Raw genomic sequence first — 19,388 nt, 5'->3', positions numbered from 1 at the left:
CTTCCCCTCTCCCCACCAATACACACTGAAATTTTCTTTTCCCGTTTTTATCCAATGGAAGTCTCTGTCTAGGGAGGGAGAAGGTACAGAGTGAGTGGTCCTAATTGCCCATCAGAAGATTCTGGAAGCTTATGATGCAGGTTACTTGAGCCCACAAATAGGAATATGCAGAGACCACTCAAAGATTTTTAAGTTAAATCATTTAACAAAATTGTTTTAAATGTGACATAGTGGTAATGCTGACAAATCAGGTAAGCATTGTCATTAAAGGTTAAATAATTTTAACACCGTGGAGAAAACAAAACACTCTTAGCTAGATGATGCATGTTTATTTTGGTATTTGTAGGGATTTTATGCATCACGTTATTATTTATCTAATAAAGGTATTTGTTTTTAAAAACACCCTTTTGTCATATTTCATGCTGTGTCAACCCGTTCATGCTGGACAGAGGTGCCGGTAGATGCCCTAAGCTGCGCCTATTCCTCTCCAGATTGAGCATTTGCCCCCTTTGCTTACGTGAGTCCGGAAAGTCTTGGCACAAAACCCAGTAACACACAGAGGGGTGTTCCAACTATTTATATAAAAGAATGTCAGGCAAGGGAATGGGTACAGACCAATGGGCTGGAATATGTCTGGGAAACTTAAGGGAATTCAACAACAGCACAATCCTTCCCTCCCCTCCAGAGGTGCCCAAAACCTTCACTAACCTCACCCCTACGGAGGCCTCTAATCCCACCAGTGGTGCACACAGAACTGAGATGTGACAGCCTGGTAAGGTATCGGTTCTGTGTCTGCTCAGTCTGGGCCTCCAGCCTGGTGAGGTACAATGCTCCCTGGGGGCCTTCACCTTCTCCCAGGACGCACACAGGATGCACACAAGCTTAAGTGCTCACCACCCACCCCAGCTCTCACATACTTGCCCTGCATGCGGCACAGTCCTTCTTGCTTTCACAGAGGCTGCCCGCAGTACTACAACCAAAATTGCCCCTCACCTCCCTGGCTCATTCCAGCCAACCTGGAATCCTCCATCTTCTTGCCCCTCTAGGCCATTGAGGCTCCAGGACTTGGCTGCTCACACTTGGACACCATCTTCTGGCTTTTTACAATACATTCCTTTGTGCTTTTGACTGTTGATCAATCCAGTATTTAAGCAGTCTCTAAAGTAGTGATACTCAAATCTCAGTGATTCAGGAGCCAAATTAGCTATCAGTATTACTCAAAAGATCCACAGTAATGTGAATTCATTGTTTCATTTACTATTTTATATAAAAATAACATATAAAATTAACCAATTGTAGTTGATAAAATAATACTTGGTCAGGGTTTTTTTGTTTTGTTTTTGTTTTTTACACACACACACACACACACACACACACACACACAAATATTGGTTAATAACATAGTAAAAGCGTCCTGACTGATTTAATTATTAACCAATCTAAGTTATTAAATCACACATTTTAATATCATGTGCTGCAAAAAGCTGCAGGAGACACATTAAAGAGCCACTTTGCTGCTCCCAAGCCTCAGTCTGTGTATCACTGCTCTAAAGGCATGTCTACACAGGGACACTGGGGCAAGTTCAGCTAAATTAACTGAAGACATTAATCTGAAGTGCATTAAAGTCCTGTATTGATGCTCATAATTCAGAGGTAAAGTGACTTTAGTTCACTTTAGCTTAATTCACTCTTAACTTTCCTGAGTGTCCTGTAGACATGCTTTTAGAGACTATTTAAATACTGAATTGAGGAACAAACAAAAGTAGTATCGAAAGCACAAAGGAATGTCTGAAATGGTGAGCTATGACAAGAGGCTGTTTTAAAGAATATATGTATTAGATACATAAAATAAGTGATGCATAAGTAGACATGCACTAAATCTCTTATACTGAACATAAGCCATCTCTACACTCTAGGGACTATAGCACCACAACTGTGGTACCATAGCTACGCCAGCATAACCCCACAGCATAGATGCAACCTACAGCGACAGATGTTGTTCCCACTGCGTAGGAACACCACCTCCCCAAGTGGCAGTAACTAGGTCAATAGATGTTTTAAGTATAAACCAGGCCTTTTATATAAAACTGATTACATACTAACTTTTTAAAAATATATCATCATAATAGTTCCAGTAATTATTCCCCCTGCCCATTAAATTTAACATGGCCAAGTAATAAACCAGAGAAAACGTAGGATACTAGAGAACTTTAAATAAGTGTCAGTTTAACATTTTCACTTTCTTGCTTTATGGAATAGAAAGATACATCTGATCGTTTACCTCTGTTGTCTCTGGCAGGAGTTTCATTCTTAATAGGAGCCACAGTCCGTCGATTCTATAAAGAGAGAAATCTCTATAATCTGTTCACTTTATCACCACTTTTGTAAATTGTAGCCCAATCTCTGCTTACTTTCAGTGAACAGAAGTAATCACAGATATCAGCATGAGCAGTATTGGGGAGGTGGTGCTGCACAGTCCCTCCCAGCAGCACGTATTATGAAGAGGATACAGGATGCGAGCTAAATGTATCATTTAATAACCTCCACAACCTTCTCTAAGACAAAAAGGTCCAAATATACAAACATTTCACAATAAAGGGGACAAGCTATATTTAACAAGTTTAAAGTTGGTTCCAAGCTAAGAAATTCACTCTGTCCCCTTTGTAAGATCATTAAGATTAATTGCGGATTTCTTCTTTTTCCAGTTCTGCCCTTCAGAAATCTCTTAAGTTTTTTCATGATAAGGATCTCTAAAATATTCCTGAATTAGCTTATAATGCACAGAAGTGAAAATTAAACTTAAAATTCTTAAATATTACAGGTAAAATACTAATCTGAATGAGATGATAGTAATTTTCATTGAACATATCACCAACCTTCACAATTTTGTTTACTTTGGCTGAAGGAGTGGGAGGTGGTGGAGTCTCTGGGCTGGGTTCAATATCTTCATCAGGCGCAAGATCTGGGTTAAGTGAGAATATACTCTCCAAGTCAATCTGTTAACAAGGGAAAAAAATAAACATGCACACTTGTGAGTCTTTTTACATTTACACACAGACAAACAGACGTCTTTAGTGATTTTAGTCCATCATTTGTTTAGCTTTGTAAACTGAGATACTTCGTGTATCCTCAGCTAAAGAAAATTTTTGAACAATTTTGGTCCTCAGGTTGCCTGAAAACTATATAAATAAAAGAAAGCATCAATAACTTGGTCCTATTATATTGCAAAAAGGAGTTTTTCTATTCCCAGCTCTGACACGGGCCTGCTAGATGACCTTAGGCAAGTCACTTCCCTCTCTGTCTCAGTGTCCCGTCTGTAAAATGGGAATAATGAGACTGACTGCCGGTGTAAAGAACATTGAGATCTATAATGAAAAGTGCTACATAAGAACTCGGTATTATTACAGAAAAGTATACTCAGGAAATAAAATACAGCACCACAGAAACCGATGTCATTTGTTCTATGATGCACATTAAATAATATTTGGAACCACAGAATCACAATTTAATTTAATTTATTAAAAAAAAACACACATTTTCCAGTAGTTTTACTGTATGAACTAATTCAGGTTCAAGATAAAATATACAAAGTTTTAAGAAAAGAGCATTACGATAGTCTTTATTCTAGAAAAGTTTTAAAAAAAAGAAGAAAAGAGAAGAGAGAGAAGTTCTAAAATATTTAGTGTACCTCTTTGCCTTTAGTGTCTCCATTTTCAATCCATTCAACGGTCACGCTTTCATTATCTTCATTGAGAGATGTTACCATAGCTTGATGTATTCGACCTAGAAGGGAGACATTAGCACTCAGTAGTAGTTATGGAATTTTCCCTGAAATTATTTTATAGTCCTAGTCTGCACTCCAGAAGTTTTGAATCTGATCTTGTAACTTCCCTCACAAAAAGATATGTAAGAAAAGGAAGTAGTTCCAATTTCCCCTAAACTCTTCCAAACAAAATGAATGTAGACAGTTCATTTCATTTCTATCATGGTAGTGCCTAGAGGCCTCACTATGCAGATTTTTATATAAAAATAGACAATCCCTGCCTCCAAAAGCTCACAATATAAACAGACAATACACTGAGACCAAGGCTGAGCCCACAAAACTAGCTCCTGACAACACATCAGTATGCACAGAATCACAGGAGTTAAAAAACAAAAATGTGACTGCTAATTATGCAGGAGAGAACAGGAAACGTGCAATCTGGCAAACTTTCTTGGCTTAGAAGGGTTTCATTAGCAGTTCCAGTTTTGTGGTCCTTTCACTGAAAGGACATTACCTGGGTGTACTGTATAAACATATATTTCTGAGAGCTTTTTTGCAGTCTTCTATTGAGTTCCCGAAATAGGCTCAGAGCCCCCTGACCAGCTTTTCTGATGCCCTCAGTTGACAGGGAATGGATAAACTAGTCATCCAACTAACATGGAGAGGATATCATTAGCACCACCATCAGATCGGAAATATCCAAGTGCAAGCAACATGAATTGGTCATTGTTGGAGAAGCAGAGTTTTTGAGGATATGACTCTGCAAACAGCATACAAGTCTTCATGAAGTATATTGAGACAGGAAACATTTTATATGGAGACAAGGACTGAAGAATTTTCATCACAAATATTTGGTGTACTACAAATTGGTCAGCTGAGCTTGTAAGGCCATACACTCAGCTTGAAGGCATTTGTCTCTCTGTAATCAGATAACTTTGAATGTTGCATCATATGAATTCCAAAATTTCAGGGACTGTTTAGACATCAATGGCCAGAACTCTATTGATTTTGGGGGAAACTGCAAGAGGAAAAATGAGGCCCCGCCATCTCTTTAGTACAGCCACAACTTCAAGCACCTCTGCAATTGCCTGCAGATCAAACTGGGTAATGGTACCCATCATGCCTTCCAGCATGACAATATCCCATCTCATCTCCATGCATTTTCCCCAATATAGTTGAACCCTGAATAACTTTTCTCCCAGAGAAACAATGGTGGGGGGTGGAAGAGAGGGCTGTGCACACAGAGCCCATGGTAAGGGGGAAAATGGGGAGCACACAGAACCCCTAGCAGGGTGGAGATTGAGGGGCCATTGTATGAAGGTAGGGAGGATAGGGAGCATTTTGCAGGGGGGAAAGAGAATAGGGAACACACAGAGACCCTATCATGGGAAGAGAATGTGGGAGGGAAGAATGGCAGGCACACAGAACCTCTGGTAAGGGATACTGGGGGATCTTGCTATGGGAGCAGGGGGTACACTGAGCCCCTACCATGTGGGGGAAAGGGTGAAATAGAGGACTGACACAGAGCCCCTGACATGGAGGGAACAATAGGAGGGAAGGAAGGAAGGAAGAAATGGGTTTGCACAGAGCCACTGGCATGATGGGGAGATGGCGGACCCTGGTATGGGAGGAAGGAGAATAGGCAGTACACAGAAGCTCGAAATTGTAGGGAGTCCCTGAAATAGAGGGGAAATCGAGGAATGCACAAAGCCCCTGGTGGGTGCAATGGCTAGAGATCCACTTCTTCCAGACACTGCCCCCCACCCCTCTATTTCTGAGAGAAGTCAATGGAAGGTGTGGTAAATAGAATAGACCCAGCCAAGCCTGATAAAACACATCCTCCAAGGGAGACTAAAGACAAAAATTCAGCACATAGGATCTTCCATGTTCGATCTTCTACACAGGAAAGCTTTTTCAGAATAACTTGAGTTTTTATGGCAAAAACTCCCTTGCATCCACACACAGTTATTTTTTCGATTTATTTGGTGTCCTCTCCTGCTTTAATTCATCTTTCTGGAAGCAACATAAGTTTGTTCCCAAATGAGTTATACCAGTAAAAGGTTTGTATGGATACATTCCCATTTCAGATTGATACCACCACTTTAGGCAGTTGTCTTACTGCCAACCCATACTGCATTGATTTACACATGGACCAACCTGTCTGTTTTCCTGTGTGCCTCCACTGCTCAAGGGGTCATCTTGACTAGCTATCACCTCCCTGTTTAAATGCTAACACACATGTAGGTGCACTCATTTGCAATTTCAGTTTATGACAAGCACACATATCCACAGTCCATCATTGTAGTCAGGAACTGTGATTCCCTGTGGTCCAATCCAGAAATCTAGGACTCCCTTGCCCTCACGGGGACAAGAGCACATCCAGTCCCATCTTTATGGGAGCCACCAGAGCGTGACAATCTATGGGCAGCTATGGAGCAAGTGCAGAAGAAGGGTCACTCCCGGGATATGGCCCAGTGCAACACCCAAGCTAAGGAGCTCCAGCAGAATTATGAAAACACCAGGGACAAAAACAAGCACTATGGTAACACTCCCAGCAACGTGCATAGTACGAGGAGCTGGACTGACTTTTGTGAGGAAGACCACCACAGAACCCTGCTGTGTAGTGGACAGTTTCAAAGGCACCCAGTTGACCACAGACCCTGGCAAGGAAGAGATTTCCTCAAATAGCCACAATCTCTTCAGAACACCTAACTCGAAGCCAGACACTTAGGCAGAGATAGCACTGGAGATGACCCCTGAGAGCCAGGCAGCAACTCAGCCCAACTATCCTGCAGAGACCTCAACCATAAGCATTATGTGCTGTATTATAATAAACTGTCTGAATACTGACTGCACAGAGGGATTTAAACAACTTGGTTCCTGATACCACCTGGGAGGTGCTGAGTTGAGAGGATGAGACCGGACACGGGCCTCTTTCCACCTGCTCTCCATCCCACCCACACCCCCAAATGGCATCAGCTCCAGAAGCTCAGAAGGGTTTCTCTCCCTGTATGTCAAATCCCACAACTATGGAATAAGTGTGCCATCCCTCACTTCCTCTCCCTCCTGGCCAATAGCAGGTCTCTCTACCCTAATCCCCTGCTCAAGATGGTGGCACCCTGTGGGCTAAAATATATCAAATGCATTGTATGGCAGGCACGTTTATTGTCACAGCAGATAGAAAAAGAGAAAAGGCAACAGAAAAAGTAATTTGGATGACAGTCTGATCAGTGCCCTGAGCTTTTAGCTACCTTTACATTTACAACATGCACTGGATTATAAGGAAAATGCCCAAATGGGGCTACAGAGATACTCTCAATGCACTGAACGTATAAGGCATTGGCAGCTACACAAGTTACGGAAGCCCGTAGTGAATTTCAGTCAGATCCTCAGGATCGTTAAGCTCTTTGCAGCAAAATGGGTTCAGAACACTCATTGAAGAAGTATACCTCTTTTATAGTGCACTTTGTGCTGATCTGTAGGTGTTCTACAACAGAATTCAAGGCAAAGGCAGTGCTCTATTTTGGCACACCCATTGCAAGGCAACGAGTCTTGCAGCTGCTGATATAGGTGGCATTTCCCTTCCACTCCTGCACCAGCTGAAGGGCACCATCCTCATAAACAACAGCACTCCCCATCTTCCCAGTTTTCCCACTGCCTTTTTTAATATAATCTTCTCCATCTCTTGGGGACACCTCACAGGGTAACATCCTGCAGTGTAAAGACAGCCTACAGATGTAATATGCAGTTACTAAACTGCCTCTTGGGACACACACACACCCCTCCAGCTCCATACACCCAGCATTAGTACAGGGGACTTGTGCAGGAGGGAAATAAGTTGGAAAGTGTCTTACCATCTTCAAGTGCACCCAGAATTGGAAGAGCAGAGGGGAAAGGAATTCTGAAATTGACGGGGGAGTGATATTCTATCACTGTTAGCAGGGAGACTAGTATAGAACAGTTACTACTTGCATTGTTTCTCTGTTCTGTTAGCATCTGATATGCTGCAGCCCACACAGGGGCATTATCAGTTGCTCAACACCCAGCAAACCTGTGAGGGAAAAGAAAGGACAAGGGAGGACTTTTTGCTGATTTCATCACAAAATCCCAACAGAGACTGAATAAGACAGTGAAGCAAATATTTTATGCTCCAGGATAAAAATGAAAGGACAGGGATAAATCTATGGAACACATGGACAGAGAAGAGGACATCCACGAAAAGATATCAGACATATGGCAGAATCAGACCAACTTACTGGAGAACATTGTTATACTTTGCATGACATGGCTAGGTTGGGGTGATGTACATGAGCAGTCTGCCAAGAACACAATACTGAGACACCCCTTTCACTTCCCCAACTACAAGGACAGGCCTTTCCCATGCCATTCTACCCCCACAAGACAAAAACAACTACAAGCCTGTACATTTTTACACATTGTGCCTCCTCCGCCCCAAAGATGAGTGCACTCAGCACTTTAGGCACATCTGCCCCATTTCCACTGGTTTAAACTTTGCACTGTGTTCTCTTTATTGTTAAATCAATTAAAAAAATCAGGGTTGGGGGCGGGGCTGGTTTGAATTAAAAAAAAAAAAAAGCTTTGCTGACTAATTTCATTGAGGTACAATTCCCCGTAATAACATCTATTCCTAGTAAAACAGCCATATAAATCATATAAGTTTCCTTCCCTGACTCTGCAGATACAATGCTGGTCCCCTGACCAGTTGGGAAAATTTGTAGAGGCACCCAGTCCGGCTGTTCAGAAAGCCCTGGAGGTCTCTCCACCTGTGCCTCCCAGCTCTCAGTGAGGCTCTCTCCCTTGCTCTCACAGATGTGCAAAATACAAAGAGCAGTTATAACATGAGACAGATATTTCTCAGAAGTATCCAGCCTCATTATGAGACACCTCCCGCTTCCCTTCAGTCTACTAAATGCACACTCCGTTGTCATTCTGCAGCTACACGGTGTATAGTTAAACAGATACTTTCTTCTATCCATGTGTCCACTAAAAGGCTTCATAAGCCAAGGAAGGAGAGTTTGATAAGCGGGGTCTCCCAGGATGACTGAAGGATTCACACTATTAATCATCCACAGTAGTACTAAGAGCAGAAGTATAATTTTTCATTGCCTAAACCTGGTGTGATCCCGGGATCATGGAACTCTTCAGACCACCCCATTTTAATATCTCAACCTACCATGGTGATCAACTAGATCTTTCATCATCATGAACTCTGAAACCTACTTTTTGAGGACAGAGGGGGTTGCAAACTAAAAGGCATGTGGGGCCCAATTATCTGAATACAATTCAGGAACCCCAACCGTGCAAATCTATCAATCCCCTGTGCACTTAATACTTGCACAAATCTCCATGACAGCAGCCCTCACAGTTGATTTGCCATCACTGAACTGGCTAGCTACTGAGTGACAACAATTGGGGAGGTCAAGCTTCCAGATGGACATGGCCACACGCTTCTCTATACTGAGGGGAATTCTCATGTTGGTGTTCTGCCACCCTCTTGTGTCCTCTACACAGATAGCTAGGAAAGCAGCCTTCTGTAGCCTGAAGTTCTGCAGCTGCTGCTGGTCATCCCAGCTCTGAAGCACTATTTTGTCCCACCAATGTTGGTTGGCCAAGCCTAGAAGCAGCACTCCACCAAGTAAAGCCATTCCAGGATAAGGTCATGCAAAAGTTAAATGCTCAATTTCATCCTCCTCCTCCAGTGGTATTCAGGGAGACTATACTCGTAGCTGTTTCCCAACTCATGGAGCCAGAATGTCATAGAATTATAGAATATTAGGGCTGGAAGAGACCTCAGGAGATCATCTAGTCCAATCCCCTGCTCAAAGCAGGACCAACACCAACTAAATTATCCCAGCCAGGACTCAGTCATTCCGAGCCTTAAAAACCTCTAAGGATGGAGATTCCACTGCCTTCCTAGGTAACCCATTTCAGTGCTTCCTAATATCCAACCTAGACCTCTCCCAATACAACTTGAGACCATTGCTCCTTGTTCTGTCATCTGTCACCACTGAGAACAACCTGGCTCCATCCTCTTTGGAACCCTCCCTTCAGGTAGTCGAAGGCTACTATCATATCTCCCTTCACTCTTCTCTTTTCCAGACTAAATAACCCCAGTTCCCTCAGCCTCTCCTCGTTAAGTCATGTGCTCCAGCCCCCTAATCATTTTAATTGAACTCCGCTGGACTCTCTCCAATTTCTCCACATCCTTTCTGTAGTGGGGGCACCAAAACTGGACGCAATGCTCCAGGTGTGGCCTCACCAGTGCCAAATAGAGGGGAATAATCACTTCCCTCGATCTGCTGGCAATGCTCCTACTAATACAGCCCAATATACTATTGGTCTTCTTGGCAACAAGGGTACACTGTTGACTCAGATCCAGTTTCTCATCCACTGTAATCCCCAGGTCCTTTTCTGAAGAACTGCTGCTTAGTCAGTCGGTCCCCATCCTGTAGCGATGCATGGAATTCTTCCTTCCTAAGTGCAGGACTCTGCACTTGTCCTTGTTGAACCTCATCAGATTTCTTTTGGCCCAATCCTCCAATTTGTCTAGGTCACTCTGGACCCTTTCCCTACCCTCAGTATATCTACCTCTCCCATTCATCCCATCATCCAGATCATTAATAAAGATATTGAACAAAACTGACCCCAGGACTGACCCGTGGGGCACTCCGCTTGATACCGGCTGCCAACTAGACATTGAGCTGTTGATCACTACCCATTGAGCCGGACAATCTAGCCAACTTTCTATCTACCTCATAGTCCATTCACCCAATCTTGCTGGCAAGAATATTGTGGGAGACTGTATCAAAAGCTTTGCTAACATCAAGATATATCACATCCACCGCTTTCCCCATATCCACAGAGCCAGTTTTCTCATCATAGAAGGCAATCAGGTTGGTCAGGCATGACTTGCCCTTGGTGAATCCATGTTGACTGTTCCTGGTCACCTTCCTCTCCTCCAAGTGCTTCAAAATGGATTCCTTGAGGACCTGCTCCATGATTTTGCCAGGGACTGAAGTGAGGTTGACCGGTCTGTAGTTCCCCGGGTTCTCTTTCTTCCCTTTTTTAAATGTGGGCACTATATTTGCCTTTTTCCAATCGTCTAGGACCTCCCCCAACCGCCCTGATCAGTATCTCTGGAGCACACTGTTTGTATTAATGGTTGCCAAGATTGTGGCACTCAGCACATGTTGCCTTACAGAAGTTTAAAAATGGTACTGAATCGCTAAAACTGGATAAATTGTGGGATATCGGGAAAGGAATCAAGGGAGTTTATTACCTTGATCTCAACTCCCAGAATTCTAGTAGGTTCAGATGAGTATTCAGTACAATAGGCTAAGTAAGTACATATGTGCAGCTAATTAAATGTTGTAACACATGGAATGGAATACAACAATTATTTAACATTACGTAATAGTACACAGTTTCAACTAAGTAGTGCACAGATGTAGCTCCACTGAATCACCACAAGGAAGCTGCAAACATGCCACACATTATCTACTTAAACAGGAATTGGGCCAAGACATTGTGGCTAGTACTTCTGGGCAGGGATTGTGCTGCTTTATGATATGTTTGTACAGTGGCTACCAAAAAATTACTACGCAACATTAAATATTCAGTATGAAAATGCTATGAGTTCTTTAATGACCAGATAGTCAACCAATTTCTTCTACAGCACACTTTTCCCCTTGGATGTCTTCCATCCAAGACACAGACCAAACCTGTTTAGTTTGGATGTGACTGTCAGATCTAAAAGTACAACTGCAAGCTTTAATGCCCCATTAAAAAAACTAAGCAACTGTCTAATTCAATCTTCCTTTTTATCTAATTTTTCCCATCCCTAGATATTGTGCATTTACATTCTTCTACCCCACTTTTTTTCTGACTGCATCTCTCGCCATAACTTTAATCTCTCCCTTAACTTTAATCTCTTCCACATCCTTGCTTCTGCATCGCTCTCCATTCCACCTTTTTACGGCTGTTGGATTTCCTTCCATTTCCTAGCACATGTAGAGCCAATCAACGTTGTTTCTTAAGTTGTTCAGATACAATTAGATAGCGAAACAAAGTGTCCCTCAACACACTGGGCTCAATTCACCTCTGCATCCATGGGGATTACAGTTTGAAACCTCTCGCACTGCTTCTGCAGATGCACCTAAGAGGAGATTCCAGGAGGTCAGGCAGTGGTACCACTGTCACCCTCTGCCAGCCTAGGTCAGCTCTGCTCTCCAGCTAGGATTCTACAGGAACCATATTAGCACAGGCTGCAAGGAAGATATGCTCCCAGGAACTCTGGCCATGTCTTCCTTTGACCATAATTGTCCAATTTGTGGGCAGTGCCTAACAGACTTTCTCCTCCTCCTTTCTCCTCAGCACAGCTTGCACCTTGCACTGCCCATTTGGACTGTGTACACTTAAGGCCACAGCCTGTGTTTCACCAGTAGAATCAAAGTAAACTGGGACCACTGACAGTGCTTCTTCAATGCTACCACAAATGGCAAGCGCCCCAGGCTTAAGCCTAAATCTGGATAGGCCATCACCAGGCCTTTTGACATAGGAAAGTTTTACCAGTTATACTGATATGCAAGCGTAGAGTATGTGAGGGGGGACAATTCAGTATAACCCAAGGTGTGAATTCAAACAGGTATAGTTAAAGCAGTATAACTCCCCTGTGAAGAAACATTTATTGTAGTATGAGTTCGCCTTTTTTGTTTGTTTGCATTACACCTCTTCACAAATGACAAACTAAACTAAAAAAAAGCTACCTTTATAAAGGGATAGGAATGTCCACACAGGGTTTAAACTGGTATGACTATATCAGTTTAAATTCACATCTTCAGTTATATACTGAAGGTTTTTTTCCTCTGTAGACAAGGTCTAAAATTCATACATAGCCTTCCTTGCCTACCGTAAGTCTCTCACCATTCTATTTGGTAAGCTGATTGCCGCCCGTAACAGGGACAGGTGCCTCCTGAGCACCCCCTCATGCCCAGACGTCATTCACCACGGCCTTGCTACAATTTCTCCCCTCTTCAAGGCCCCTTAACTCACAGACAGGTAATTAAAATATCCTCCCCCTCCTTGGGTCCCATTTATTGAGTCCTTATAAACTGGTCCTCCCGACTTCAACCCCAGTTCATTCACTCTCCCCCTTTAGGTAGGGAGTCCCCAGCCCTTCCTCCCAGAGCAAAGTCCCAATTCAAAGTCTCTCAGGCTTTATGTCAGAACAGGTCTCTAGCAAAAAGTCTTCTGCTCACTATCACAGCTTCCTCAGTCTCAGGGTCTTCCCTGTAAGAGCCTTTTACACACTCCACAGTTTCTCTATAATTTCCTGAGTTTTCCCCCTTCACTGCAGCCTCCTGCTGCTTTTTATAGGGTAATCACCCTGATCTCCTCCACAAGTAGTTCATTCTGTAATCAGGGTTGGCTAGTCCCATGCATTAAGGGATGAGCCACCCTGTTACACCCCACGACAGAGATCTCACTATAGTAGCAGACCATCACACCTACATTCCTATAATTTCCCAGGACTATTTGCAGGAGCAGGACTACCTATAGGAAAAAAAATAGAGACAACACAATCCTAATCTATTTCACTTGTTCTGGCAAGCACCTCTAAGGAAAGTCTGGTGTGAGACAACAGGTACAGTTCTCCACTAGATTTTCATACACAGTTAATGACCTGTAACAATTTGAACTCTTGCAAAAGGATTTTCTTTCAAAACTGGTTTAACAAGTTATCTGTTTTCTTGGTAAAGTGAGTAATATCTGTTTTTGTTTGTAAAGGTGTTATCTCTCTTGTTGTATAAAGAGTGTTTTGGGGGTTAATTTGCAAGGCTCAATCAGCCATTCTTTACAAATTCTTAAAAAATTTTAATCAGTGTTTTAAAATTGGAAAAGAAAATTTATTGAGATTACATTTTCTATATAGTACCCCTGAGACTATTTAATATTTAGTCCATTTGCCAGTCTAGAGGCAACTCAGAAATGAAAAGTTTGTTAGTTAATTAACTATTGAGACAGACTTTCTTCTTAGTGAGACATTATAGGATTATCTTTGTTCACTGGCTGATATTTTAGAACTGCTCTCTCTTATTCTACAGAACTGTGTAACAGAGTGGCCTATGCCTTTAAGGTCCAGAAGGCCTGGATTCAATCAGCCCCACCTGTGCTATAATTAACTGCCCCTCAACCTAAGGTGGCTGAACTAATTGGGGTCAGGTGACAGACAAATACCTGGGCCTCATAAAAGGTGTGTGAAAACACCATTTGGAGAAAGAGCCAAAGGGAGCAAGTTGGGCTCCTTTGGAAGGCCCTGAAGTACAGTCTAGAATGACTTCAGCAAAATAGCCCGGGAGTCCATGCTCTATCCTAGAGCGAGGAAGACTGAAAGGCAACCTATAGGGGACAAGACTGTGAGGGGACTCCAGAGAAGCAGCCTGGGAATCAAGCTCTATCCTAGAACACAGACACAAACTGAGCCTGGTGCGTGGGTTGAAGAGGAGCACAGTTGGTCAGAACCACCATTTATTTGGACTTTAATTACACCAGAAGGTGACTGAACTCAGAGTGACCCAGACAGAGGACTGAGCCATGGAAATCCTTGGGAGAGGCAAAATATGCTGCTGAGGGGAAACTGAGGTAGGCAGTGCCTGCAATGCCACATTTGACCACAACAGGAAGATACTAGAGGAAAGGCAGGTCCTATGACAACTCATCTTTAATACGAAACCATATTTTGTAAGTCTTGAAGGAAAAGCAGTCCTCAAAACTCAATCAGTGGGCCATCCAAGAAGGCATTATTAAACTAGGAGTCTATTCCACATTAGGTCATCCAAGTGCCAGAAGTTTTATCTTTGCCAAAGTAAATTAAAGAAGATCAAAGCAGCCTACTCCTAGAATGGAGAAGACTGAATTTTCTCACAAACAGAATCCAGCAGACCATAATAAAAGATGACAATACTCATTCCAACTCCATGCCAATCATGATCTGCTTTGTGGCAAAAAATTAAACAACACTAGGATTCAATAAATAACACTACCAAAACCAAAAAAGTTATCTCTAGCTTCTAGGTGTAACATTAAAATCGGTACTACTTAAAATGTATGTTTTACAACAAAAAACTGGCAGGAAGTTTTATATCTTTACAATTGCCTCTTGCTCTCTGCAAACACTATTCCATTATATTTTTTCTAGTACACAGCTGAATACAGCAGCTGTGAGACTAAGAAATGCCAGTAACCAATTAGGCTGGCATAAACCTTGTCTGGCATATAAAGTGAGATTCAATTTCGAATGCTGAAGCACAATAGCCAAATGAATCTGCAGAGAGTTGTTGAAAGGCATCAGTCCTTGATTCATAGTCTATTTTCTGGAGTCAGAGTATTTAAAATCTCAAATATAAGAATTTTTATTAAAATGCATTTGATAGGGTAAAGATAGAAAAAATAATTAGATAAAGAATAGTTTTCTACAACATACACATCTCCAAAAAGGGGGGGGGGAGGGGAGGAAGAAATGCAGCAGTTGTTCCTGATGCACTAGGATTTCAAACTCATTGTTTCTTCAATTTCTGTTTCCTATAATCACAGGATTGTGATTCACATTACAGCACAACAGCTTCCCAAGAGGTCACACTGCTACAGATATCAGTCTAACTGAGAAGAATGCCTGTATTATCCGTGTAAGAAAACTTGTGTTGCACAGCGTAAGGGATACCTATGTTACGTCCCACAAGCTGGAGTACTTATATTACACCTCTCATATCTAGACATTGTACATGTCATGTGGATTTAAAATTACTAAAATACAGTTAGCTTATCTTTTAGCCACATTCTTCCAACACACATACCCTGTGCGTTACTGACACCCTAGGTGTAAAAATGAAGAAAGTCAGCCACATGCCCTTCATTTCCCAGAGACAGTATGGAAAGCCTGAAGACAAGCGAGCAGGTAAGGCAAGTGCAAACATTCAGAGAAATTTCTTAGAGACTGGATAACAGTGCAGGAGAAAGTTTAGGACTAAGGAGAAATTGCAAAAACTCTTTGGCCAAATTAAACATTTGAACTAACTCCTAAATTCAGCCAGTGATATTGAGTAAGTGTGTGCACTAAATTGTACATAAGTTTTTTTAATCCACATCTGCATTGGATGTTTTTTACCCAAGAAACGCCTTGAACCTGCTCTAACACTGGAGGAAATGACCCCATATGGGACCAACACTTTAGAATCTTTCTAACAGATTTCAGTGTATTATGCAAGCTACCCATCAGCTTGAGCCAGCAACAATAGGACGAAAAAAATGTCAAAATGGTTTGTTAAGGATAATTACATTATGCTAAGGCATTTTCCCCAAAGGAGAATTTTAGGCATTTTCACCACAGGAGAATTGCACGCACCCTATGATGCTTATAGATTGGCTCCAATGCTTTCCTTCCTGCTAGAGTTTTTGTAGAGAGTAATGGGAGGATTAGAGAGCAAATGTGATGTTTTGTTGTGTATCGTCAGACCTGGAATCTTTGTGTGGAATTGGAATTAACTTGTTCTATTAGTTTTGCATTTGTTACTTGGGGCTGTGTGGTTGTTTCAGAGGTATTCCTAGGGCTTTAGACGTTTGTCCACAGCACAGTGCTTTAAGTCAGGATTTCAAATTGCACGCAGAAAAATGCAAACACAGTGTCCCTTGTAGATCATTATAACTTCTGTTTTTGGGGAAGGACTGCACTCCTTTTTCCTGGCTTAAGCTTGCTGGGACAGTGAGAAGTAACTTAAAATTAGCATGTGACCTCAAAATCAGCTAACTGTTTGTAATAGTTCCAGGTTAAGATGGCAGGAAAATGGGAATTGTTGGAGGCAATTTTCGTGAAAGAAAACAAAGAACTTAAGTGTAATATTTCTGACCTTACCTCTTAAAGAATGTGGGAGATGTTACTCTAGTTCAGACCAGTGGTCTTTGACAGTGGTCAGCACTAGATGCTTCATAGGAAGTTGCAAGAAAACCTAAAGCAGATGTTTACCTATTCTAGGTATCTATACAAGTACCTACATAGGCCTCATCACTGGAATATCCATGTGCCTCCCATTCCTTAAAAGATGACAGGGTCTAATTGTGGAATAGTTTGTCACTAGGCAAGAGGTATCCTCACCTCATCAGTCAGTGTTGATAATAATCAGTCAATTATAACAAGATAATGTTCATGTTAAACATAACTGGCCATGTTATAATCCTCTGAAAATTTTCATTTCCACAGTAAAAGTGCAATTGTACATTGTTGCTGTTGCATATGAAACACTACCTCATTTGCTACTTAAATTGGAAAGTGTGTTGCTAATAAGGCATGGGTCCGCAGGAAGAGAAAAAAACGTCTTGTGGTTAAAGCACTTAAATACATAGCAAAAAACTGGGACCTATCCTTGGCTCTGCCACAGATTTCTTATGCAATTCTGGGCAAAACATTTAAGACCAAAATTTTCCACAGATGGCCTCTTCTGTGTTTCTATATTTTGGCATCCAATCTGACACTCCTGGAGCCCAATCTTCTTCCATTGCTCAGCAGTCACACTAAGTTAAAGTCACTGAGAATTATGAATCTTCAGTAACTCTGAAAAGTCAGAACCCAAGTGTCACCCAATCACTGAAACACTAAGTAGAGACACTTGCAAATTTTGGCCTTAAATCTGGACCTCAGTTCCCCCATCAGTAAAATGATTTTGCCTCCCTACCTCACATGGGTGTTGTAAATATTAAGTGGTTAATGTCGGAGGGGTGCAGGGACAACACACAATGAGGAAGATAAAAAATATTCAACAGCTGCCTCAATCACTGAGCACCATCTATGCTGTGCACTCAATGAGAGAGGAGTCCTGTAGGGATAAAGGGCAGTCTCTAATTACATTATATGCAATCATAATGCATATATTACTTTCCTCCATGTGAAAGACTGCATAGGCAACCCTCAATTCTGACATTTCCTAACTTGCTCCATGCAGTTTATTCCACAGACAGACAAGAACTGAGGCACCAAAACAGGCATCAAGCTCTGGAACACCAGCATATCAAGACAGATGCTGAACTACTGTAAGTACTAATGCTGCTGGAGCACCAAGACAGGCACTGAAGCATCAACAAAAGAGCCACAGGTGCCAAAATGAAGGCTGAGCACCAAGCACACACTGGTACAGAGGCACCGGTAACACCCAAAACCAGTCACTGAAGTGCCAAGGTGAACGCCAAAGTATAAAACTGCCATAGCTGGAGAGCTAAAGCTCAAGAGAAAGGACTAAGCTCCACTCCATTTCTTGCACTCATGCTACACTTCAGCTGAGGTAGTAGATAAGAAGCATAGCCCAATCTTGGGAGTACCAGTCATACTAGGTTCAAGCTTGCTACGTTGGTGCTCCTCCCCCATAAGGATTACCTGGAACTGTATCTATTTCTGCTATAAATATGTTTTCTTTGCTTTTCTTACACTTTCAAGTCTTCCCACATTTCAATCAACTGTTCTGCTGACTTTTCATTTTACAACTATATCTATGAATTTTCCCGGAACATACAGAACATAAGTTTGCATAATGTTCTCTTTTACAGAGGCTTTTTGGTGACACACCCCATTTGATGCACGTCTGAGTTTTTAGTTTTCATTTTATTTTCTTTGAAAACCCTGAGAGATTTTCCTGCTTCAGATTCCTAGACTCCTCTGAGAACCTTTTCTTCCATTTATTCATTTTAAAACAGATCCAGCTGTCATCTATCCAGTGACTTCAAATGACACTTCCACAAGTTTTTGATCATTTTGACACAACAGATTTGAGTAGAATTCTGGATCTTCCATTTCAGCTAGTAGAACGGGGTCGGCAACCTCTGGCACACGGCTCACCAGGGTAAGCACCCTGGCGGGCCGGGCCGGTTTGTTTGCCTGCCACGTCTGCAGGTTTGGCCGATCATGGCTCCCACTGGCCGATGTTCGCCGCTCCAGGCCAATGGGGTCTGTGGGAAGCAGCGCGGGCCGATGGATGTGCTGGCCACAAAGAACTAAGGAGAACTTTCTGCGTGACATTATGATGCACTCCACCGCCGAGAAACAGGAACTTAAGGAGTGGCGGGACAGCGAGAAGAGGGACCGAAAGGAGAATGCAGCATGCCAGAATGAAGCCATGGAGCGGCCCTTAAACATTATGGAGTGCCAAGAGGACATGCTCCAGGCAATACTAATACTGCAAACCAAGCAGCTCCGCGCCCGCCCTCGCCTGCAGCTGCTGTTGCAAAACTCTTTCCCATGTGAACCGGAGACACCGCCACCAGACTCTGATCAACCTCTTGGCTCCAGTTTGTACCGGCTGCATTCCACTCCTCCCCCATCACAGTCCAGCCCTGCGGACACCCACTACTCACTGCACTCAAGTCCCATCCCTCTGCAGTTTAGCCCTGCTGAAGTACAGTACCCACTGCACTGTATTCCAAAGGAGAAGGCTGCAAATGATCCCTGGACATACGTAAATCTTTAACCATCCTGGGACCCCACCTCTTCCTGGGACCTTCCCTCCCACGCAGTGCTAGTGGGTTTTTCTGTTTGACTCTCTTCTCCAGTTGTTGTTTAATAAAA

General features: G+C 42.5%; 1 protein-coding gene across 8 annotated transcripts in view; it reads right to left on the bottom strand.

The window, feature by feature from the left end:
• KIF2A (kinesin family member 2A) overlaps nt 1–19,388 on the bottom strand; it is an 87,428-nt gene that overhangs the window by 55,758 nt on the left and 12,282 nt on the right. For 6 of the 8 annotated variants that reach the window (XM_039543574.1, XM_039543573.1, XM_039543577.1 and 3 more), the window contains exons 2-4: nt 3,689–3,783; nt 2,877–2,996; nt 2,282–2,336 (exon numbers count right to left, since the gene is read on the bottom strand). In XM_039543574.1, coding sequence (XP_039399508.1) covers nt 2,282–2,336; nt 2,877–2,996; nt 3,689–3,766 — 253 coding nt within the window. In that variant the 5' untranslated portion in view covers nt 3,767–3,783. Of the gene's footprint in view, nt 1–2,281; nt 2,337–2,876; nt 2,997–3,688; nt 3,784–7,617; nt 7,637–7,735; nt 7,815–19,388 lie in introns of those variants that run through there. The other 2 variants (XM_039543575.1, XM_039543576.1) reach the window with 2 other exon arrangements.

This window comes from Mauremys reevesii, linkage group 6, assembly GCF_016161935.1.
Source record: "Mauremys reevesii isolate NIE-2019 linkage group 6, ASM1616193v1, whole genome shotgun sequence".
Lineage (NCBI taxonomy): Eukaryota > Metazoa > Chordata > Testudines > Geoemydidae > Mauremys > Mauremys reevesii.
The sequence above is the reverse complement of the archived record's forward strand: the minus strand, read 5'-3'. Positions and strand labels throughout refer to the sequence as shown.